General features: G+C 45.5%; 1 protein-coding gene across 2 annotated transcripts in view; it reads right to left on the bottom strand.

Annotated features, from left to right (window-relative positions):
• PLCD1 (phospholipase C delta 1) overlaps nt 1–25,126 on the bottom strand; it is a 48,043-nt gene that overhangs the window by 15,289 nt on the left and 7,628 nt on the right. Inside the window, exons 3-8 of one of the 2 annotated variants that reach the window (XM_005424333.2) lie at nt 15,226–15,454; nt 10,341–10,470; nt 5,984–6,212; nt 4,586–4,787; nt 2,582–2,726; nt 1,393–1,542 (exon numbers count right to left, since the gene is read on the bottom strand). In XM_005424333.2, coding sequence (XP_005424390.1) covers nt 1,393–1,542; nt 2,582–2,726; nt 4,586–4,787; nt 5,984–6,212; nt 10,341–10,470; nt 15,226–15,454 — 1,085 coding nt within the window. The remainder of the gene's footprint in view (nt 1–1,392; nt 1,543–2,581; nt 2,727–4,585; nt 4,788–5,983; nt 6,213–10,340; nt 10,471–15,225; nt 15,455–25,126) is intronic. The other variant, XM_031059738.1, reaches the window with a different exon arrangement.

A 25,126-nucleotide genomic window follows, 5' to 3' on the forward strand; every position in this document is an offset into this window, starting at 1 on the left:
ATTACAATTCATCCTAATTTATTGCCCTGGTGCTTAGAGACCAGCCCAGAGCAGCTTCCCTCTGTGCCAGGCATTGTATCAAACGAGGCATGACACTCCTAAACAGAAGGGGAAAGTCAGAAAGGGAAAGGAGATAAAGGAAGAAGGAGAACTAATATAGAAGATATTCTGGGTGGATTATTTTCCTCTTTTTTCTCCCCTGCTGACTGCCAGCTTTATCTCACCCACAAACTCCTTCCAGCTCTGACTAGGCATGTTCATCCAAATTTTGGAGAATGAGCAAGGAAATGCAATTTAAAGGGAACTGCAGCTAACCCTACAGGAGTCTGTTTCTGCAAAGTGCTAAGAAAAACAGAAAGAAAGGCAGAAAGAAAGGCAGAAAGAAAGGCAGAAAGAAAGGCAGAAAGAAAGGCAGAAAGAAAGGCAGAAAGAAAGGCAGAAAGAAAGGCAGAAAGAAAGGCAGAAAGAAAGGCAGAAAGAAAGGCAGAAAGAAAGGCAGAAAGAAAGGCAGAAAGAAAGGCAGAAAGAAAGGCAGAAAGAAAGGCAGAAAGAAAGAAAGGCAGAAAGAAAGAAAGGCAGAAAGAAAGAAAGGCAGAAAGGCAGAAAGAAAGAAAGAAAGAAAGAAAGAAAGAAAGAAAGAAAGAAAGAAAGAAAGGCAGAAAGAAAGAAAGAAAGGCAGAAAGAAAGAAAGAAAGAAAGAAAGGCAGAAAGAAAGAAAGGCAGAAAGAAAGAAAGGCAGAAAGGAAGGCAGAAAGGCAGAAAGGCAGAAAGGCAGAAAGGCAGAAAGGCAGAAAGAAAGGCAGAAAGGCAGAAAGGCAGGAAAGGCAGGAAAGAAAGGAAAGAAAGGAAAGAAAGGAAAGAAAGGAAGAAAGAAAGGAAGAAAGAAAAAGAAAGAAAGAAAGAAAGAAAGCAAGCACAAACCACCTGGGTGGAAATAGATTAATGTTTCCTTTTGGCTCCTGTTTTGGAGACATATTTTCCATATCAAGATTCCATTTCCAGTTTTTTTCTTTCCGCTAATGATTTCTAATGATTTATAGTGGTGAACCACTGTTGAGTGCTGTGTATCTCTTTCCTCTTGCAAAGCCAGGGCTCAGCTCCCAGCCTGTCAGCTGCAGGGAATATTTTATTCCTGGGAATGAAAGGGGCATCTCTAGGCAGCCTCCTGCTTCCCTTTTTCCTCCATGGACATCTCCATGCCCACCAACCCAGGCCATTCCCAGTGGCTCCCCCAGGGCACTCTCAATGGCAGGACACTTTGTGTTTAATACACTTCAGGCTCCTTGCAGTGGTTTTCCCCTTGAGTTTTGAGCTTTGCACTCAGCAGTAAGAAAAACTTCCCCTCTTCTCCAACCCTCAGAAGGCAGAAAGTGCTGGAGTGGCCTTGCTTACCTCTGGAGAGGGGAACTGGGATTTGTTTCCATCGACTGGGGCGACCAAGAGCATGTCCTGCAGGATGGTGGTCATGTGCTGGGCCATGACCTTCTGCTGCTCCACACTGCAGTGGTTCTCCAGGGAGATGATGACAGGGTATGGTGAGGTCTGGAACAGCAAGAGAGCAACACACAGCATCAGTGAACTCTGTGCTTTCACCAGCCTACAGAAATTGGTATGAACCCCAGTGCTGCTGTGTCTGTGAGTGAGTGTGTCAACAGGAGGGTCTGATATTCTCCTAAAGCAAGGATTTGTTAAAAATGGAATTTGTTAAAGTAGTTACTCAGATCTGTGCTGATGCCTTCCAGAGATGATGGTCCAATGGAGAAGGCACCAGGATGGGTGAGGATTGCCTCTCACAGACTTTCTGGGGCACTCCCTGGGCCCCCATTCTCCACTTGCACTGTGGGCCAGAGCACCTTCCTACCCACCTTCAGAGGAGGGACTGGGCAGGGGCTTTGAAATCACAGGGTTTGCTCAAACCCTTCAGTGATATCAATCCTTCCTCCATTCCTGCATAGGCCTGATCTGGTTCCCTGTGCCCCCAGGTCATTTTGTGTGCTGAAGGCATTGTCATTATTGTCACTGTCACTCCTTTATGGCCCCAAACAAAACTTGGCACCAGCTCCTCAAGTGCAATGAAGGAAAACAGCAGAGTCTAGTGAGTCTGGACAGACCTAAGATTTTCTGAAGTCTGCTGCCATACAAGAATCCAGCCCTGTTCATCCTTTTTAAAGCAGAATAAAAGCAGCCCTTCACATCCAAAACATGCACATGGGTTCCTCTAAACAAGAAACAGACCCTGAAACATCAAAGTCACACAAATCATGGGCTTGCTGGTGTTTCCCACCAGGTATGGTCAAGACTATAAGCATCATTTTCATTGTAGTGAAAATGCACAGGAAGGTCCAGGATGCAGCTGTGCTGGCACAGGTTCAAACTCATCCCCAGATGGTGCTCTGCCTGTGCAGCAACCCCAGGGATGGATCTCTGCAGGAAGCAGAGCATGGATGCTCAGACTGAAGGAGTGGAATTTCTCTTGTCCCCATGAGGTGAAGCCATCATTGCTTCTGCTCTCTGCTGGGAGGGAAGAGCTCTACTGCCAGTCCTGGGTTGTGCAACATGAGAAAAAGTCCCTCATCCTTACTTGGAATGCATAGTTCTTGATGGCCTTAATGACATCACTGAAGAGGATCTTGGAGGTGAGAGTGTAGCCGTGATAAATGACGGGCTCTGAGTTGGGGCCGTCCCAGCAATCCAGCTCCACACAGCGACAGCCTTTGGTCAGGGCTCTGGAAACAAAGAAGGGACTGGTTGGGTTCTACACCTTCTGCTCCATCTCCAAGTGAGGTTACATCAGGCACAGACATTGCCTGGGAAGACTGGAAGAAAGTTCAGGAGCAAGGGAGAAGAAAGGAGCTTGGAAAAGCAGGAAAGCAGGTAAAGGATGGGATCAGGTGGAATCGGTGTCAGCAAGGAGAGCTCAAGGCTGAGCAAGGAAAGCACAGAAGGATCTGAGAAAAAAGGTGGTGAAAGTCCAAGGTAGAATTATCCAAAGAATAAGACATAGTGAGTGTCGGATGAGAAAGGACACTGATTACTGTGCCCCAAACCTTTCCCCAAAGATGGTGAAGAGAAGAGAAAATCAAGAGAGGCTGCAATGGAAGAATGACAGTCAGCCTTAGAAGCCAGGTCTCAAAGTTTAGATGATGTGATTTCTTCATCTAGATTGGATATGACATGAGGGATGAATCCTCAGAGCTGGGAGAAAGGCAGGGAGGGAGCTATGGGAATTCCACCATAGCTGAGGAGACTGCTGAGGGCCAGTTTCCTAAACTGAGTCTACAGACTGAATATCCATGTGAAATTCCTACCTCTACATAGCCATGCTTCCATATTTTCAAATGCAGATTCCTCCACATCTATCTAGGAGGTGATCTTGTCTCTTTTACAGTAATTCCCTAAACATTTCAGATCACACAATTCCTCTAACTCATTACAACAGAAACACAGAATGGTTTGGGTTGGAAGGGACCATAAAGAGCACCCAGTTCCAATCCCCTGCCATGGGAAGGGACAGAGCCCTGTCCAGCTTGGCCTTGAACATTTCCAGGGATGGAGCATCCACAGCATCTCTGGGAAACCTGTTCCAGAATAATGGGATTTTTTTTCTCTACAACCCATACATTTATAATTTTAAGACTATGTAAGATGAATTCAAAGAGCTACTGAGAAGTAACCTGGGCCAGATTTCACTCTCAACACTTTTGACTTTGTGACTCCAGTCAGTTGTTGCTCCTGAGAATGAGATAAGTCATAAACAAAGGCAGAACTTTAGCCATGGACTGGCTCATGAGGAAACACTGTCTCACCTGATAAAGACAAGCAGTGATGTATTGTGGGTGTGCAAATTACCAAAGGTCACTGCACCCACCTGGCCATGGGACACCAGATGCTGTTGAAGGCAGACACAGGCAACACCTAAAGCTCCAAACAACACCTAAAGTGCAAGGGTGCTGGGGGAATATCTGAGATGCTGAAAAGGCACCAGGTGTAAATTCTGCTGATCACTCCCCCTGCTCATATCCCACCTCTTTTTTTTTTTTTTTTTTTTTTGACTGCTCCAACTAGGACTCCAAAACAAACCCCAGCATGGTTGTGGGGACAGTCCCTGCCACGGGCCTCTCCCAAAAGGCAGCACAGAGCACAAGCACCATGACACTACGCATCATTTTGGCTTCTCCCAGACCTGCAGCCCTTTCCCAGGAGGAATCTTTCCATCTTGTAAGCCCCTTGGATTCTCTTTGCCCTATTTTGGGGAATGCAACACCCCCTCAGCATCATGCTCTGAAAACACCAGGCCAGAGGGCTGTAATCCAGCCTCCAGTGACTGCAGATATTTTATACTGCTTCCAAATGTAGAAATTATACATCCTACACTCAGGTGGACACCAGATGAGACTCAGGTCAAAGAGCAGTGACAATGAGCTGGTTTGGAAACAGCTCACCCTGGAAACATGGCCCAGCCCATATTACCTGGTCTGGTGGGAGATTTCTTCTTGATCTCTTGCATCAATCAGCACAGACACTCATGTCTTCTGAAAGCAAGAGGTTAACCTCCCCAACACACACAAACACACACTCTCTTTACCTGATATAGGCCTCTGTGCTGCTTGGCCCTGTGATCTGGTCTTCCATGAGATAGGTGTTGTGTGAGGATGACACCAAGTAGTGGCTCAGAGGTTGGGTCATGTCCTGGTAAACCTTCCTGTGGGAGGGGTTGAATATGTTCCCCTCATCTGACAGCAGGTACATCAGGAAACCATCCTTGGTCATGGCATTGCCCCTCTTGGCTGTCAGACAAACACACAGAACACCCCACAGTGAAAATGAGACGCCACCAGGTCGTGCTGCCACCTTCACCATGGTGCCTCGGCTCTCCAGGAGATCCCAGAGGCAAAATGTGCTCCCCAGGAATTCAGTAAAGGCAAAGACATGGATGTTCTCCAGACAAGGATGACACCTTCAGCCGCCGGAAAATGCTTTTAAAGCCCTTCCCAAGCACAGCTTTTTATGACACTTACGTGGCTTTTTATGACACTTTACTTGTCCTTGATAACATCTTAAAAGTGTCAGAGATAGACCTTACCTCATCTGTCTCCAGAGATTTACAGCATGAAAACCTCTGTTTGAGCATTTCAAGGTTTCTTTGCACCAAGCCAGAGAAGCTGTCAGATGTCTAAACACAGACAGATAAATCCTGTCTAGATTATCCAACAAAATACATGATTTGCAAAGAGGAAATACAAAATTACTCCCCATTTGGAGGGACTGAACTAGATCTCAGCCTAATCCTAAAGCCTGACAGTTGCAAAGCCTTGTCCCTCTCCTGAAGGAATAGCAGGATAGTGGAAAACCAGCCCAAGGTTCTGAGTTGGCTCTTGGAACACATCCTCCAAGGTGCTCCAGACTGATGATTCACCCACAATCTGAGCAGACAGACAGTTCAGTGTCTGCCTCCTAAACAGCTGTCACCTCCTTGGCCTCTACTCAGAGATCCCACCTGCAGATGGTTCTACAGGTGCCCACCATCAAGGACATCTGCCTCCACCCCAGCTTCTGGAGAACACAAATATTGCTCCATTCTCAGCCTTGAAAAGCCACAGGAGGTCTTGGCACCTGAATAACCCATCTGAGTCTTTCCCTCAGGATTTTCATCATCCTCTAGTCAAACCTGCGTCAATCCCTCTCCTGCTGTTCAGTGCACCCAAAATAAAATTAAAAAGAGAGATTTCCCAGCCTCTCCTCTGCCCTCCCCTCCTAGAGATGCCAGGAGAAGAGGGCAGAGGAGAGGCTGGAAAATCTTTTTCTTCAATTTTATTTTAATAAATAAATATGTTAATGCTCCCCTAGGAGAGTGGGTTTTTAGAAGCAGCTGTGGGTAGAAAATAACGCACACAACTGCAGGGAAAAAAGCAGCAGCAATGCAATTCAGAGTTCATCAAAAAAGCAAGATTTTGAAGCAAACCAGCCAGGGTTTTCAACCTACCTCTTTCGTTGGGCTCATATCTCTGAATTAAGGCAGGGGCAGCAACAACAGCATCTTCTTCCTGCTGCACCTCATAGAGAAACCTCACCAGGTTCTGGCAGGACATGAACCCCTCTGGGTCCGAGTACATTTGGAAGATGCTGTCTATTTCCTTCCTCTCTGTCAGTATCTTGTAAAATTCCTCTATCTCATCATCCTCCAGAGCCTCTGTTTTGGACTTGTCACAGTGCTGTAAACGTAGAGGGGAGAAGGAGTGAAAACCTTCTTTCCTTCTGGCATAGGCCAGCCGTAATCTGCACCAGGGCTACACAACGCAGAACACAAAATAATTGCAGAGAGTTACTGGCCAGCACATGGTCAATGACAATGGTTCTCATTGACAAGGCCAACAGTCATAAAAATTACAGTTATTAGTATTTATACATTGTCGGCGTGCTCAAAAGCACCAGGCTCGAGTTCCATCACTTGGTGGGCTTCAGTCAGGACAGCTCAAAATAATCCAAGCACAAGTCAAGGGTCAAAAGAAATGAAATTCTTAATCTCAGGGGAAACAAAGGGAAACAATTAATTCTATTAAATAATGACAGACAGCATATCCAAAAATCCAGGAAGTGGAGTGAAAAGAACCCTTCCTTTGACCTTAGTGGCTCAGACCTCAAGAGGCTGTCAAGACTCACAGTAGGGTTGTTTGCAAAGATGGCATCAAAAATAGCTAAAAACCCCCACAACTGCTAAACATGTGCATGTTTAGGTATGAAAAAATCCAGTTATGGGCCAGCCAGTGAGGAGCACGTGGTCAATGACAATGGTTCTCATTGACAAGGCCAACAGTCATAAAAATTACAGTTATTAGTATTTATACATTGTCAGCGTGCTCAAAAGCACCAGCCTCGAGTTCCATCACTTGGTGGGCTTCAGTCAGGACAGCTCAGAATAATCCAAGCACAAATCAAGGGTCAAAAGAATCTTAATCTAAGGGGAAACAAAGGGAAACAATTAATTCTATTCAATAATGATAGAGAGTATAGCCAAAAATCCAGGAAATTAAGTGAAAAGAACCCTTCCTTTGACCTTAGTGCTCAGACCTCAAGAGGCTGTCAAGACTCACAGTAGGGCTGTTTGCAGAGATGGCATCAAAAACAACTTAAAACCCCCACATGTACATGTTTAGGTATGAAAAAAATCCACCTCTCCATGGAAATTTTCCATTCTCATCCAAAACCTGCCACGTAACAAAATCCCCAGAGATTTCAAATCAGATATAATCTTCTCACAAGAAACTGCAATTCAGATTCTCCATCTTCCTCTGGGGTTTGAACTTTTCCAGTAGATACCATCTGTGACAGAGCACCACAGCCAAGGACTTGATTGACCATGAAAGATGGGGAGCTTGAGATATACATGTTAATGTCTCCATCAAGGACACAGCTTTTCCAATAACAAGTTGTTCTAGTTTATTTTAAATACTCCCAGGTTCAATTTTTCATCAGAAACAACTTTTTTTTTTTCCTGTGGCAAATCCCGATATTAATTTTGTTGTTTGTTCCTAGCAGAATTCTTCAACTTGTCAAACCAGAGGAATTAAATTGCTTTCCATCTTTGATCCCCAGTGACAGAGCTATTTTCCTGGCTTTTATGATGAAAATGCCTGCCTTAGTTTAACCAGTAAACACAATAATCTCAGCCTAGCCCTGCCAGTGATCTCAGCAATGGCCACATGGCTTTGGCAGCGTCCCAAGATGATAAGGAGGGACTTTCATCCCCTGCAAATCTTTCCCTATCTGTTTAAGGAGCACATATAAAACCAAAGAGCATTATAATGATGCCTAGCATTTCACAAACTAAAATGACAGAAAAATAGAGTTCAACTTGTCCTGACTTCAGAACCTGCTGGGTAGAAGCTACAGGCTCATCTCAGGGATGGGACAACCTGTGACATGCTCAGTACTACAAACACCTCCAAAATAGGTTTGAGAGTTCAAGAACTGCCTTTTCCTCACTGCCTTCCATGTCTATGATCCCGTTCTGTGGCTCTGGCAGATCCCTCAAGCTGAGCTGAGCATGATGCTTAGCAACTGCAAAAAGAATATAAAGAGGGAAAGCAGCTGGTGGAGACAGCAGGGATGTTGTGAATTACAAATGTTCTTTTCTTTAAGACATGACAGGGAAAATGACAAGATATTCCTCCTAGAAAACTGGCATTTTAAGTGGTGTGCCTGGGGAAGGTTATTCATTAGTTGCCATTAAAGGCTGTGATGAAAACAGGACAACAGCACCAGAGTCAAACTCCAGGACACATCAGATGCTCAGTATAAAGGTAGAGTCCTTCTGCTTCGGCTACAAGAGGCCCAAATTAGAGAATCTCAACCCAAAATACTGTGTTTTACCTCCCATGTATGCATCACAAGCCATGAGTCCTGAATGCCCCTTGGCCTGGCAGCAAAAACACCTTTCTGATGCATCAGAATGAATATTCAGGTTGAAATGAAGTGAGCAATGGCAGGAGCTTTGCAAAATTTCTGGTTGCATTGCAATATGTTCTACTCCAGTGTCCCAAACCTGGATGTGGACACAGAGTCATGTGAGGAAAGGCAAAAATAATGTGAGAACATGCCCTGCAGCCCCCAGTTGAGCCCCTGATCACCCTTCCTTCCTGTGACTAAATGAAGAAAAACTCTCTGAGACAGAAAAGATCACCCCTTAATAGGCTGTAATGCCCTGGTCCAGCTAGGCTGAGGCAGGATGCAAACTGAAAATGTAATTGCTTTAAGAGCAAGGCAGACCCTTCCTGGAGGCAAATCAGCCCTCAGGAGATCTGAATTAACCTCCAAAGAGCCTCTCTTTCCAGTGGCTATACAGGAAACTTTAAAATTACTCGCTTAATGATGGTACTTCAACTAACTCCCTGCATTTCCACGGGTTGAATCAAGGTTTAGCAATTACTTGGAGTCTTTAAGCAAAAAGGATTAATTTCATCAAGTTTCCTCTCCTGAAGCTCCCTTGTAACTATTGGGACAGCAGAAGAGGTTCATTAAATAAGAGGAGACTGTGCCCCTAAAATAAAAAAAAAGGAAAATTAAAAAAACAACCAAAAAAAAAAAAAAGGGTGATTTTTTCAGGTTGTTGATGTGCGAAGATGTGGCAGTGATTCATCTCCCATGTGTGAGATGTATCCTTTGGGATGAGGAGATTGACACCCTGCTCCCTACTGCATTCACCTGCACAAGACTGCAAAGGAAGTGTTGGCAACTCCTTCCAGTGGAGACATGCAGCTCAACCAGGGGATTCCCAGCCTTATTTCCACTCTTCCAGGACCTTCCTGGGAATAAAGGGATGGGATCCACCAGCCAGAGCAGGCAGTACAACTGGAATAATTTGTGAGCTGAAATTCTTTAAGATCTGCTGATGACCTTTCCCCCTGATTCCTGAAGAGTAGAGAGATGTCTAAAAAGCAAAGACAAGGAAACTTTGATCTCCCTGGGGGAAGGCTGCCTGCTCACATGGAGGAGCAGGAGAACTCCTGCCTGGTGCCCAAAACCACCCACGTGTTTACCACTGATCAGAAAAAAACATTTCTGAATCTGCACACACATTAATTCAAATCCTGCTTCAGACAGGATGGAAGTTTGGAAATTATCCAGATGTTTTATCTCACCTCAGCAGGATGGGTTCTCTAGAGAGAAACCCAAAGCTTAACAATTGAGAAATTTTCATCCCTTTCTTATCTTCTGATAGGCTCAGCCAGCAAGCTGAATCTTGAGAATTTAGAAGTGTACATCCCTGACCAGATTAAATGTGCCTTGGGAGTATTAAATCAATCAGACTAGTCCAGGCTTGGGTGCAATGCTGTGTATCTATCATGAATCTGGAAAGGTTTTTTCCTTAATTTGCACATTTTTGTTTGTTTGTTTATACCTGTCACTTTGCACCCCTCTCCTATGAGAAGGTGAGGATCTGGGTTCACAATTGTAACCAAGCAAAATTCAGCCAGACTTAAGCACTGACATGCAGCTGTAGCACACAAAACTCCTGAGACCCCTGGGACTTCAACTTTGCTTCCCTTTTTCTTGCATTATCCATGTTTGCATCTCATTTTCTGCTTCGTGGCAAAATTAGGCATTGATTATGAAGAAAGATCTTAACACACCCTCATCAAAAGCATTGTGCTGGCCTAACTCAGTGGGAATCAATTATTCTGGGCAATAAATTACTGAGCACCAAAACCTGAGAATCCTTCCTTGGTACAAGAAAAGAAACCGGGAGTTCACTTTAGGTGAGGTCTCCAACCCAAGCTGAAAGCTGTGGGACACCCTGACCTCAGCCAAGAGCAAACCCTTTTTCTGCTTGCTCCCATTACCTGGAAAATCTTCTTGGCATGGTAATCATCCACTTCAATGTTCACTTCTTTCAGGAAGTCTTTGAGCTCTTTCAGGCTCATCTTGTTGTCTTTGTTCTTGTCAGCTTTGCGCAGGCAGGTGTGAATCCAGCTGCAGGGGGATGTAAGGAAACCTTTCCAGGTCACTGCCTAGCCTGAACACCTAAACACCTTCTGCTGCACATGGCAGGGGGAAATCCTCTTCTAAAGGCCCTGAGCCACCTCTCCAGCTGCTGTAAATCAGCGTGGGCTCCCTGAGCAGCTGCCACCACCTCACCTTGTGCTCCCACAGAGCACAATGGAGCCTTGGCAGGAGGAAAATGTGCTGGGATACAACTGATGGTGACCTGGGAGAAGCTTTTCACCATCTGGCCAAGGCTGGAGCAGCTCTCTTTACCCTGTAGGAGTTCCTGGCCACAGCCAGAAACAGTTTGATTTCTCTTTTATGACAGAAAGTACATTCTGCTCCAGACGGTTAAAATGGGATAAAGGAAAGAATGAAATGAGCTCCCAAGAGAAGCTTGGTAAACTCATTGTCATGGATTTGCTCAATATTGTCTGTCATGGTGAACACTGAACTCCAAAAGAATGATCAATAATAATTTTTGAACTCACCTTCAGCACATTTTTAGGGATTTCTACCAATATCTCCTAAGAATTTGTTGTGAGTGGAATCAAACCAAACTTTGTGGGTCTTGCCTTCTTCCCCTGATGAAATGCACAGGGTCTGTTACTGTGCTGCACTGTGATAATATTTCATAACAGCTTGGGTTTAAATCACTTTAGTGTATCTGTGGATCAGGAGTAACTGCTGTAAGAATGATCTTCTTAATGTGATGTCAGATATTTTGAACTGAGACTGCTATTTTCTTTCAGTCTCTAAAATCATGTTAGACAGTTGAGACACACTGCAGTTTTAAACACCAAAAAAAACCCCTGCTTTTTGCATCATGGAACTGTCTGTCTAATTTGTTTTACTGTCAAATAAGAAAGGTCATCCAGAAAAAGATCTACTTTTCAACAGGAAAAATAATGATCAAAGTAAGAATTTGATCTCCAGTAATAACCTTCCATGTCTCACATAGGAAACAATGCTTCCAAATTCCAGAAATACTTCCAAAAAAATGCCCAATCTGAATGCTAATCAGAGTAAAGCTCAGGATCAGCAAAACCAGCTGAGGCATATAGTGCTGTAACATTTAAACCGGGCCTTTCAAAATGACCCCAGAAAAGGGCACTAACAGCCTTAGGGGCTGTAAACATAACCCTGAAACAGTGTTTGCCAGAGCTACTAAGCATCTCCTAGTGATGGAGATATGTGTAAACTGTTAGTGAGCATTGTTTGTCTCATGGAAAGCTGAACTTTTTCACTTTAAAAATCTTGGCAGGTGCTAAGCAATGACCTCACCCCACATCCGTCTTAGCCTGGTAATATTAATATTCCCCTTCTTTAGACATGGAAACCAAAATAAAGAGAGGCTGCATTTCCCAAGGACACTCCAAAGCCCTGAACCAGGCTCTGGCTTGGATTGATTCTTCCCAGAAAACCCAGTTTGAGTCATGAAGCTCCCATGAGGAGAGGATGCAGTGCTGGGAGCACCCCACACCCACCATGGGGTGCAGAACAACCCCTGCACCAGCTCTGCTCCAGACAGGGTCTGTCAGACTGTCACCAGACTGTCACCAGACTGTCAGACTGTCACCAGACTGTCACTCTGTCACCCTGGTGCCACCCACTCACACCTGACCCTGCACCTCAGGTCCCCTCCCCAACCTTCCCTAAAAACAACAGGCAGGAGGAACACCCAACTCTGGTGAGCCAAGAGGAAATCCAGCCTGCCACAGCCAGGGGTGAGCAGTAGGGGTGGATAGAAATGACTCTTTTGTGCATAGAAACTACTGGTTTTGTGCTGTCCACTGCAAAAAACCCACACTTTTTAAGAGTCTGCATCATTTCCTCTGATAATGGGCACCCAGAGGTCATGCTTGTACTCAAAGTCCTCTCTGGGAGGCAAAATGTGGGCAGTAAATGCATCTGCAAGAGAGTATACCCAGGTCCTACCTGTTAATGGAGGATGTTTTTCTCTTAGATGCCCTCCCAGGAGGCTGAGAAATGCAGGAGGGAAATCAGAGAGCCCAGGAAAAGCCCAGACACACACAGTGGGTCCTCTTGCTGCAAGGGCAAGCAGCAAAGAGAGAAAAGGAGATCTCAGACAACTGAAATCTCAGTAAATAGCAGTATTCTGGCCTCAAATTCCCCAAACTCCCTATTCATCTGCATCCCCTCAGCTTTGGGAGAGCTTAGAGGAGCTGGATGAACAAAACACTTCAACTGGAAGTCCTCTCATCTGGTACAAACACCATTTTCCAGCCCTGGCTGTGGGCATTCCTTTCACCTTGTGCCCCTCTGTGGGGCTGAGTGCACTGGGCAGCAGCTGCTCCCATTTCTGCATCCAGGGAGAGCCTCTGGCTTTTAAAGGCTGTGCCAGCTCCAGGGCTACCAGCTTTCTCTCAGTTTCAGTCATCTCTCTTTGGTTTCTATCTGGCAGACATCCCATGAGTGTGCTCAGAACAGAAATGCTGCAGAACTTCTGGTAATTACTTTCAAACCAGAAGAAAAGCTCACACACAAACCCCAGAACTGAAGCAGACAGGGCCACTCAGCTCAAATGAAAAGTCCTCTGTGTTTTCTGGTCTAAAGTCTTCCCTGCACACATACCTGCAATATTTGCTAAATACCCATGCCAGCCTGCTGCAGGGTTGAATCTGAGGCTTATTAAAACAGAGCTCTGTGTATAAGAACATCAGGCATGCTCATCAAGCATGTGGGAGTTTTATCTGTGTAGGAATATAGGACTGGAAAAATACATAAGACACTGATCCCAGTCCCTTTCCAGCACAGGCAACTCCACTGAATTCCAAGCTGAACGAGCCCCATCTGAAACTAGCAGAGTTTTTCCTTTCAATCCTTGTTTTCAAAAACTTGCACATTCCTTACTTGTTTTGCAAGGCTTTGGGAGGCTGAAAAAGATACCCTGCAAGGCAACTCTCCAGTCATGGGGGACAGGCAGGGGACACAACACTTCTCATGCCCTGAGTCTTCCCCTCCTGGGCTCACAGATGCTGAGAACACTCCTGAGGTTTAAGGAAGATCTGAGCAAGCCCACGCTGCCAAGCAAACCCAGTGAAGGCAGACTAAATTTAAAATCCCAGGCTTTAATCAAACATCATCAAATTTCAAATGAGAAATCATGCTGTTCTGTAATTCCAGGTTACGTTAAATGGCCTGAGACAAGCCCAGATTGGAAGCCAGCACTGCACAGTAATTACTCTTCCAGAAATATGGTTTGCCTACCCACCCTATTTAGCTTCAATTCTGCTTTCCAAAGACAGAAAGGCACTTTTCCATGCTGGAAATTTACAGCCTTCTTCCTTTGCAAATGTCATTGTTATTTTTCCCCCCTTAAAAAATCTTGTCTCTTCTTACAGGCAAGTTTTTCAGCAATATATTTAACTTGATATGCTCCAGGGACAACTTTCTGTAGCCCAGATTTTCCCCTACACACTGTGGGGTGGCTGAGGAGTGACCTTACAGCCCAGAGCTTGAAAAAACAACCGAAAAAAGACACTCATAATGCAGGAGATAAACAGGACATCCCAGGCACATCAGAACTAATGGAGTCTGATTCCTTTAAGTGAACAGCACTGTGGCTATGAAAATGTTTCTCAGGCTTCAGAGAATCCACAGAAGAGCAATGCCTGATGAAAGCTCAGCTTTTATGCACCATCTCCTTCTCCATCAGTGCATTATTACCCAACAGAGAACCCACATGGAGTGAAGATTTAACTGAGGGCAACATTCCTGGTGCCTTCTCAGATTTGAGCTCCAGCTTTGTGATTTTTCCCAGCTGAGGATTTTGCATCTCCCTTCCTCTCTGATGTTTGGTGTCAAACAGGCCATGAAGCCCACCCAGCCTTCTCTCCCCAAGAGTGGTATCTGTTTTCCTCTCTGATAGCCGAATATCTACCTTTGGGAAGCTTAAAGGAACCTAATATTTTACCATTACTGTGGCTCTGTGAAATCAGGGTGAAATCAGCCAACAGCTTCAGATGTCATGATCAGAGTCTCAGACACACAGGGACTGAAGAAAATCCATCCAAAACTCCACCCACAGATATCCTCTCTTTTTATACATGAGACCTCTGTTTGCAAAGCAATTTATTGAGTGAAATGCAGCCTGTGAATTCAGCAGAGCCAGGATTTCACCCAATAACCACCCTCTCTCCATTTCATAATGAATTCAAATCTCCTTTCCTGCTCTGTGCCTTTTCCTGTCTGATCTCTGCATTGTCACTAAAGCAACTGCAGATTTTTTCAGGGCAAAACTTCCTCCCATGCTGAGGCTAATAGGGAGTAATTTCACTCAAGTCAGTGGAGCTACCCTGGAGTAAATTTGGCAGTGAGAAGAAAAGAATCAGTTCCCTCTCCTTGTATTACTGAGAAACACGGTAAACAGTGAGGGCTTTTCATGCCTTGCCAAGAAGTGCCTGTCCTGGAGTTTACTGCATTGCAAGTGAAACAGACCCCTGAAGAACACAAAAAAATAATGATTGTTTTATCTGGAGCTCCATGAAAGAGGGAATTCTTTGCTTAAGGAGCCACATTAAGCCTGACTCCACTCTTGCTGGTATCATTGTAAAACAGGGGGAAAAAGCACTGGAAACCAGGGAGCTTGCCTGGGTGCAAAATCAATGCAAGAGAAAACCCAGAACAGGGAAAAAAGGAGGCTGGTCTACTATCCCCACCCACATGGAAAGACAAGTGCATCTTTGTCCGTGATTAATCACTTTATAAGGCAAAGGATACTGTTGGAGTTTCTGTTTCTGGTTCATGGAGTTGCTGTGGGCTATGATTTTCCCAAGGCCAGCAATCCAGTGGTTGGCATCATCCTCTGAGCTCGCAATGAGGTCCAGGTTTTTCCTCTGGTCTTTGAAGATGATGGAAAAGCAGCGATACTCTGGGACATCCTTGGCGTATTTTTCCATCCCTTCTGTTTTATGGCCTGACCTCACATCCCGGATATCTTCAATGGAGACTGTGGAAAGAAAGCAGAGCCTGCTGTCAGCAGGGGTTCACTCAGCCTTATCTCTACTTGGTGAGGGATATTTAAAAAATCACTCTTTCTCCTTTTCCTGAAGCCTCTGGAGGATTCCCTTCCCTTTCCCCCTCTTCCCCAAGCTTTGGTACTACAGAAAACTCAACTCAAAAGGGCTAGAAAGAGCAAGAAATATTAAAAAGAAAACCTCTTTCTTTGTGTTCTTTATTTAATAAAGAAACAGAATATGCCATAGGTGCCATGCTGTGATGTTCTCTTTATGAGACACAAATCACAGCCAAGAGTTTGGTTCCAAGTCCTTGGAGCATCCCTGACTTGAGCATCCCTTGACTCATTCCCCCTGAGAATGGGGAGGGTGGAGCTGTGCCTCCCTGTGAGCATCACCCCACAGGAAAATCCTAAAAGCTTTGAATGGTTTGGGTTGGAAGGGACCTTAAAGACCACCCAGTTCCAAACCCCTGAAATGGACAGGGACACCTTCCATGAGATCAGTTTGCTCCAAGCCCCATCCAGCTGGCCCTGAACAATTCCAGGGAAGTCCACAGACTTTCTGGGCAAAATAAGAAGTGACTTCAATAAGAGGAGGGTAAGGAACAAAACTGTCCTTCTTTAGGTTGCAAAACTAGTGAGAAGGTAAGATTTAAGATCCCATCTGTTCCTCTCAGTCATGGTAGTGCAAATTAAGGAGGCAAAGACCAAAGCTTCAGAGCAGTCTGGTGTCACCCATACTCCATCCTAACCCCTGTCAAGGGTAGAATTTATCCTCCTTGCTCTAAGAAATCAAAACACTGTTTTCAAGATCATCCTTCCCCACTTCCATGTCTGCTCTTCAGCTGGCGGAAATGAGCCCTGAAGTTGCTCCAAGTTTGCAAAATGCACACACAGGGCAATCCAGAAGGAGCAGTGCATGAAGAGACTTTTATTAAACAAATACAAGTAACAGAGATGACTCTAAAATGCTGTTGAGAGCAATCAGTGCCCTCAAACTGGGCTGAAATCAGGTGAGCTCCCAGCAGCACCCACAGCCTCTTTTTTATCTTTCATGGGTCATTTCATACATCTACACAACACTGGCACGGGTTGCCTTGAGTTGTGGATGCCCCATCCCTGGAAGTGTTCAAGGCCCCCTGGAAGTGTTAGATGGGGCTTGGAGCAACCTGGTCTGGAGCTTTGTTAAAAAGCAGTGTATGAGTATGAAATACCCCCAAAGTTTAGCTGAATGGGAGAAAACTGCCTTTAAACACCCATTTCACCATTAAAATGTCCAGTTTATTCAAAGTCAACACTGTAGAAAGACCCAACTCAGCAACCACCTGCACATTTTTGGCATGGCTGCCTTGGGATTATTCAAAATTCATCAGATGCTCATTAGAGGTTTGAAAACTTTCCTTGTTTTCCCAGAGCAGTCATGATAATGCTCAGCTGCTGGGGAAAAAAAAAAACTGCAAAAAAACCATCCAAAAGTTCAGTCTTCAAAAATCAGTGACTTTCCAAAAGCAACACTTCACATTTGCTTCAAGTTCTCACCAGATGCTGGGGTGGTCAAACACCCTCCACAGCACTTTGCTGGTTTGGTTCCTATTCAAGAACACACCAGGAGCTCCCTGGAGCTGGCAAAGCTCTTCCCTGACAATTATGAGCTGTTATCTCTGTGTGGTCTTTGATTATCACTTTTTAAAGGCCAACAGTTGATCAGCTGAAGGGAGGGGAGGAAAAGGTTGGGCTGGGATGGGCTGTTGTGGAATTATGTTATCTGGCCAATTTACCTTCAAGTGAAAGTTTATGGGTTTGAGTACTAAAACCAGCTTAAAAAGAAAAAAAGGCTGCAATTCCCCCACAGCTGGTCCTTCCTGGTGATCTTGCCCTTTAACCAGGACACTAATCGAATTATAGTGGTTGTGCCTAAGGTGGAACTTCATCTTTAATGTAAAGCATCTTATTAGGTTTGGCCAGATTCAGTTCCATCAAAAAAGTCTAAAGTTTAGGAAGGTTTCTTTTATAGCCAGTGGGAAATAAAGCAGCTTTTGGAACACAGCTGTTCTGTCCTATTCAAACAAAAATTTCAGGGTAAGATAAGTTATAACCCATGGCTACAGTGGACCCTCGACCAGAAAGGAAGTGCAAGCTGGGCATCTCATATGCAGACTGTCCTTAAATGTGGGATTCTCCTCCTCTCCAGATCTCTTCTGCTTATGGCACTGAAGTGGAAGGATCATCCTGTTATTCCTCTTCACCTGCCAGCTGCTCACCACTGCTTGGCTCACAAGAGTTATTGTCCTGCAGAATGGCTCGTTAGTCTGCTTGTGCAATCAGTCCCTAAACTTTGGGTTGGCAACAGGCTCCTGTTTCCAAGACCAGAAAATCTGATGTTAAATATCGGAAATTTAGAATGGATTCTTTGGAAACCATTACGTGGCTGCATGAATCCACTGGAAAAGAGAGCTGTGTGGGAGGAAAAAAAGATTGAAAACCTGTGTCTGGAAGGGTTGCCTTGATCTTTGCAGAGGATGATGGAGATAAAAGAGCTCCTCAGTACAGAAAGGGTGCAAGGAAGGCTGAAGAGCACGACTGGTGTCTATTGTAGTCACACAAGAGGGAAGGAGAGAAACTATCACCACAGGAACTGTTAAAAAGCAGGGTAAGGAAGGACACTTTTTATAGCTTTCCATAGCTTGGTTGTGTGTACTGTTTTCATCTATCAATAAAAAAGCTGAAGCCAAAGGACTCAGCCCAAGCCATCTGCTAAAGTTATCTCTTTTCTGGAAAATCTTAACCCAGCATGAGTACTTTATCAGCTGCTCCCAGGCAGCGACTGTACTCTATTAGGAGTCCCAAACTGTGTGTTCAGCTGAGCTATCTGCAAGGAGAAATCAAAAATAACTGGGGCACAGACATGTTTCACAGCAGAGGAGCACTCCTAGCAAACAGCCATCAATCACAGCTCCCTGCAGCCTCCCTGCTCCTTCCCCATCACGCCACAGCGGGGAGATAACCACAAGCAGAAGAGAATTTGGAAAGTTTGCATCTACTCCGGAGTGTTTGCGTCTGCTGAGGAGGTGGTTTGTAGAGAGCCCAAAATATGACGCACAGCACAAGGAAGCCTGTGTTCCTCCTGACCTCCAGACACCAACTCACCCAGGTTACATCCTGGTCAGCCTTCCTGGCTGCTCTGGATGCTGCTCACACAGCCAAAGGCTCCCCACTGACACGGACATACAGCAGCCTTCCCTGGAGCCAGCGGAATTCTTCCTGTCTGAACCACTCTCAGGGAGCTGTTGAGAACTTTCTCTCTAGCTCTCTTTTCAGTTTTCATCACTGGCTCCTGCTCTTGTGCTTCTCCCTTGCTGATTTTCAGCCCAGCACCCTTCTCCTCTTTCACCCCTGGCATCAGCAGGCAGGGATGACTCAGGCCCTCAGGATTCTTTTGACAGCCCATGGTATTTTCAAGCAACCAACACGTAAATGTTGGGTATCTCTCTTGATTTGGATTTCTCTCTTCATGGCTTTCAAGGAGCTGGGTGTTACATTTGCAAACTCATCTCTTCATGCAGAAGGAACACCTTTTAAAGGAAAACAGCTGGATGATCTTTAAGGTCCCTTCCAACCCAAGCAACTCTATGATTCTGGTGTAGAAGAGCCAGAAGGATGAGCGTGACAACATTCCTAATGACGAAAGCACTTGTCAGAGAGGAGCCCTGGCCTCTCCACATCTTCTCTCATCACTGCTCCACAACTGAAATGTCCAGACCATGCTGGGAGCATGAGCAGTAAATTCTTTGCTAATCCTAAGGAATAGAGGGAAAGGAGGAACAAAGGCAGACAACAATCCCTTTGTTTTCCTCCTGCTTCATAGGCAGCCCTTTGAGATGAGCCATTTTGTCAAGAGTATTTGTCAAGAGAGAAAGTAAGAAACTGAACCTGCACCTCCTGCAAACTACCGAGCATGTGAAGGACAAGGACTGGCAGGTGTTTCTCCTTCCTCACACCTTTGCTGATGGAGTGGGAGAGGAGGGTCACTGTGTGGGCACTGCCAAAACAGCCTCCCTTGAGTTAATCCAAGAAGAGCTCCTCAGATCCCTTCCTTATCCCACCCCCTGTCCGCGACAGGCGATCTGTGCCATGTGGCACTCAGTCACACTGAATTACTCCATCCCACTCTAACAGGCTCAGTAAGTCACTTCTGTTTACTGTCAAGAAATGCAGATGAGAAACGTGCTCAGCCCTACAGAGCCTGCACACCATCCTGTACGTCTGCAGAGAGGCCAGACCCTCACCAGCTGTACCTCAGCTCAGCTTCTTGTGAGGAGCAGATGAAAGCTGACCCCAGGACCATCCTTCAGAGACACCCCATGGATTTCACACCACCTGAGCGTGGTGCTGCTCCTCACTCTGATCTCACCCCAGGAAGAGGCTCTTGGTTTCTCTGCTGCTCAGAGTGACTCTGAGATATGTACAAGCTTCTTTTTCCCAGCCTGGCAGTCGAAGAAGGTGTCAGGACTTTTCTGCTCTCGTTCTCAAGGTTGTTTATTTGCTGTTATCTATAACATTCTTTCTCTGACCCACTGAGGTCTGTCTGGCAGGTCGGGTTGAGGCACACTGGTGTTATCTTTTTATACTAAAAACTATGTGTACAATATTTACAATAACTTCTCAATACCTATCACCTATGTTAGACAGTGAGTTTCTACTCTAAACCAATCTAAAAGTGCCAACATCACAGCAGGAGATGGAGGCCAAGAAGAAGAAGGAGAAAGGCTGGACACACCCAGATTCCTCCATCTTGGGACCCCGAGTCCCTATTCTAAAAACTTCAAAAATCTATTTTTCACCCTGTGATAAATTCACCATCATTCTACTTAAACTTTCTTGACATGTTATTCTTCATATAAAGGTTGGTAATTGTTTTTTCCAAGAGTTAAATCAAAGGCACAGGGGTCTTGGGCTCTGTGCCAAGGTCTCTGAGCCCCTTGACAGGGTCTCGAGTCCTCCAGGGCAGCCAGAGGAATTTCCTGGGTTCCAACAAGAGTTGTTCAGCTGATTTTGGTGTCACCAGGGGTGGCTGATGCTAATGGCCACGCACAGCTGGGATCAGGGCCTGCAGCTGGGATCAGGACCTTTGTAACCAGCAGGTGCTGGAGCACTGTCAGCCCCGGGCTGGGAATACCAAAGGCTATCCATCACCTCATCCCTGAGGGATACTTTAACACCGTGGTGGCTTCAGCATGAGCCCAGCTGTGCCCTGCCCTGTGGCAATGTCCCTCACTCAGGGCTCACCAAATGTGCTGGTGTTCACAGGGGTCCCAGCATGAGGGAAGAGATGAGAATCTTGACTCCGTGTTTCAGAAGGCTGATTTATTATTTTATTGTATATATTATATTAAAAGAAAATGATATATTAAAACTATACTAAAAGAACAGAAGAAAGGATTTCATCAGAAGTCTAGGAAGGAATGGAAAGAATGGAATGATAATCAAATCCTGTGACTGTTCACAGCTTCGACACAGGTGGCTCTCATTGGTCATCAAGTAAAAACAATTTCACATGCTGGGTAAACAATCCTCCAAATCATATTCCAAAGCAACAAAACATGGAGAACCTGAAGCTTCTTAGCTTCTCAGAAGATCCTAATGAAAGGATTTTTCATAAAATATGTCCATGACAGTGCCTCCCAGCCATGCCTGCATTGCTCTTTCATCTCCCTGTGTGTGAGTTACGGCAGGTCCCAGCTGCTGATTCCTCATCCATTCCCTTCTCCCCTCCACAGACATGCTCAGCAGGCTGTTCTGACTCAAGATCTGCTGCACAGCAGTCTGCCCTCACTGCTGGTGTGTGTTTACCAGCTGACAACCAGTGATGCAATGCACATGCAATTTCACAGGTTGTTTGGAAATACCCTTTCATATAAGGTCTTTACCCAGCTTTTCAGTCCACCCATCGTGACTTGGGGCACTGAAGCAAAGACAGTGATCTCTATTTACATTCCTTCCACACAACCAGGGCCCTGCAAACTATTTTGGTGACTGGTTCCTACTTGCCCTGCCATCACAGCACTGCTAAATTTGGATGTGAGGCTCTAAACACTTCTGCCTTTGCATTTAACATATGCTGCAGAGAATAAGGTCAATGTTTGCCAGCCTGTGATGAAAACTGTCCCAGCGACGCCCGTGGTGGCCTGATTGAAAAGTCAATCGAAGAAACAGCAGCTCTGCATCTGAAATGATGTGGCTGATGGCTTGAGTGATTCTGATAAAAACTGATGAGACCCACAGACAGTTTTGTTTTCACAGCTGACGGCCGCCTTGCATAACGCACCGGCATCAGCAAATATTCTTCCAGGGATAAATACCTGTCTGACCACGAAAGCAACGATTCCTCAAGAAACTGCAGAAGGAAGCTGTGGGTGCAGCCAGCTACCTGCTATGTGCACACAGGTTGCTGAGAGTTTCTGTTGACTTTAGACACTTACCAGGAACAATTTCAAGCTTTTGCTGTGTGACTCCAGCAAACACAAAGCAATATTACACCCTTCCTGTTCTTCTGCAAGCAAGTTCAGGACATTAATTCAATGGAGGCAATAACTTATCCTTCTACAAAAGTGGTATGATTTGTTCACTGCATGGTATTTTAAGGATATTCATAAATTTCCCAGCAAGCCAAAAGCAAAGGAAGAAGTTTTCTGCTGAACACTGGTACTAGGCTATAAACATAAACCTTTTGTACTATGTTTAAACCAAGCAAAAAATATCCTATAACTGTGCCAGAAACCAGAGGAACAGAAGCAAATGCTGTGCATTTTTAATAGGGAGACTAACTAATCATCAGATCAAAAGATCTATTTCATGACTTTAAGTAATAATACAGTCATCACTTGCAACACTCAGCAGTCCAACCGAGTTTAGCTCACGTCCCAAAACCCATTATTTTAATCAAAAAACAGAAAAAGAAATCATCCAACAATAGAAGTTCTTACGTAAAGCTTTTGGCCAGAAAGGGAAACATTTCATCTACAACTCCTGACGTTCTCTCCTGACTTCACTGCTCGTGACTCAACAACACAGCCCAGTGAATCATCCCTGCTCCAGTGTGTGAAGCTTTTCATGGCTCTCATGGAAAACATCACCTCCCTGAGCCTCCAGGAGAGACACAGTGCAGGAGGTACCAAAGCACCACCTCTGGGGCCCCACTGCAGCACCCCTAAACTTCACAGACTCATTCAGCCTTTTCCTTCTGCCTTTGAACACTCTGTTTCTCCACCAGCTGCTCAAAAGGATGATTCACTGGAACGTTTTCAACCATTCCCACAAATCCCCAAGTTGAGAGAGTTTTTAAAGGGATTGAGTCTGGCTTAAGTGAGCTCACACTAGGGATTACAGCTGGTTTAAGAAAATACTTTCAAAAATCAATTTCACTGAAAGCAGCAAATGCCTTTTTGCTCTCTTTTTCCACCTACATGAGATCTGGTATTTGACCACAGCTAAATTAGTGCTTGTGACAGGCTGCTGCTCTGCCCCTTTTGGCTCTCCTCCCTCACACCACAGTGATGCTCAGCAGTGAACTGCCTCAGAATGAACTGTTTTCCAGCTCCCTCACATAAATATTTTCTTTGCCCCCAAACTGTTAATCCAGCCACTTTAACTCTGTTTCTGGAGGCCAGGGAGAAAGCACTGTGAAAGCCTCATGGGCCAAAGAAGCATCCACCCTCCCATGGCCCTACACATCAGCTGGGATAACGAGAGCAGCAGTGTGTTTGTGGGTCTGGTTGTAGCTCAGCCACAGGAAGGAGCAACCTGTGCTGAAAAATGGATTTTTAAAGGTGATTTTGAGCTGCCCTTGGTGCCCAGCACTCCTGTGCTCCTGCTAGAGGCAACCAGAGAGTACACATAGGGCAGAACATGCTTGCTGGAAAACTGGCTTAAGATGCTTCAAGGGCTTTTGGGTGGAATAAAAAATTGCCCTGGGGCCTAAATGGAACATACTGAAAATTAAGGAATTATTGACAATAAGGAAAAAATGGATTATTCTACCAGATCAGAAACCATTTTGGAAGGACAGCTTATCCCCAAAGCCCTGTTTGGGGGATGCAGCTATGAAGACAGCATCTAATTTAAATTCCCAGTTGTTTAAAGTAAAGACAACAGAGGAAGGTACTGCTTGTACCCCATGTATCTGATCCAGGCAACATGTGTTCCTGTCACAACCCTGATAAGTGTGGTTTTTTGAACTTCAAACATCTGAGATTCTCCTGTCCAACCCTGACAGTCCTCAGCTTTATCTACTGGACTCCATCACACAATGGTTTACAAATAGCTTTTCCACATGGTCATAAGAATTACAACAGGAATAACAAGAAATTATCCAAACAAAACCATAACCCTTAGATTACCCAGACTTCCCTCCTCTGAGGTGCATCCATTGCTGTCAGCAATGCTGCAGATAAGATTGGACCTGCTGCTAAACCTCCCAGTTTCCATTCTGCTCATCCTTTTTTCCATCCTGAAAAGGGAATTTATCTGCAGCTTTGGAAGGGCTTTGTCCTGGAGAGCAAAGTCAGTGTTTGTTAGCAAGGAAAGGTGACCCTCTGCAGAGACTCACCCTGATTTTGGGTCTCAAATCATGACCCTGCACTCCTCCTCTGCTGTGACAGCCTTCACTGGACCAAGGGAGAAGGCAGATGGGGTGACAGAGCCTGCCAGAGGCCACAGCATGAGCCAGGGGTAACCCACTCTGTACTTGGTCCCATAGCAGCCTGGTGAAGTTAAAAGCTCCAGAATGAAACTCAAACACAGCAATCACTCTGAAAGCTCATGAATGGAAGGTCTCAGAGGATCAATAAAAGAGAAAGGCAAGGAGAAACACGAGCAGAAGGTTGAGGGAAGTGATTTTGTCCTTCTCCTCTGCTCTCAGGACACAGCACCTGCAGTGCTGCAGCTCCAGGGCCTCCAAGGATGTGAATCTGCTGGAGCAAGCCCAGAGGACACCACAAATGAAGATATTCCACAAAGCTGCTCCAAGGGCTGGAGCCCTCTGCTCTGGGGACAGGCTGGGAGAGCTGGGGGTGTTCAACCTGAAGAGAAGCTCCAGGGAGACATCAGAGCTCCTCCCAGTACCTACAGGGGCTTCAAAAGATCTGGGGAGGGACTTTTGTCAAAGGGCCTGGAGTGATGGGACAAAGGGGAATGGTTTCAGAAGGCAGGTTTAGCTTAGCTACAAGGCAGTGATTCCTCACAGTGAGGGTGGTGGGGCCCTGGCACAGGTTGCCCACAGAAGCCATGGCTGCCCCGTCCCTGGAAATGGTCAAGTGTCTTCCAACCCAAACCATTCTATGATTTTATGGAAATGGACCTCTGATGTTATGGCTTAGGACATGGCAGGAGTCAGTACTCATCTCTCTTGCTGACTTCCAGGCTCACATGTGCCCAGAGCACTTGCAAGTGTTCCTCCAACCGTGCCAAGAGCTTGGCACCACAAGTGCAGGCACGGGCTCACATCCTGCCAGGAGCATGTGGGACACTGCCTGGCCAGCTCCCACAGCCACACGGGTGCAAAAGCCAGTCTGGCCAGAGCCTGGCCTTGCTTGCCTTTCACAGAGCTGCAAGGACAAGCTCTGCCTCTACTGACTTGTCTCCATTGCTGTTATCCTGATGACAACA

Source organism: Geospiza fortis, unplaced genomic scaffold (genome assembly GCF_000277835.1).
Source record: "Geospiza fortis unplaced genomic scaffold, GeoFor_1.0 scaffold182, whole genome shotgun sequence".
NCBI classification, from domain to species: domain Eukaryota; kingdom Metazoa; phylum Chordata; class Aves; order Passeriformes; family Thraupidae; genus Geospiza; species Geospiza fortis.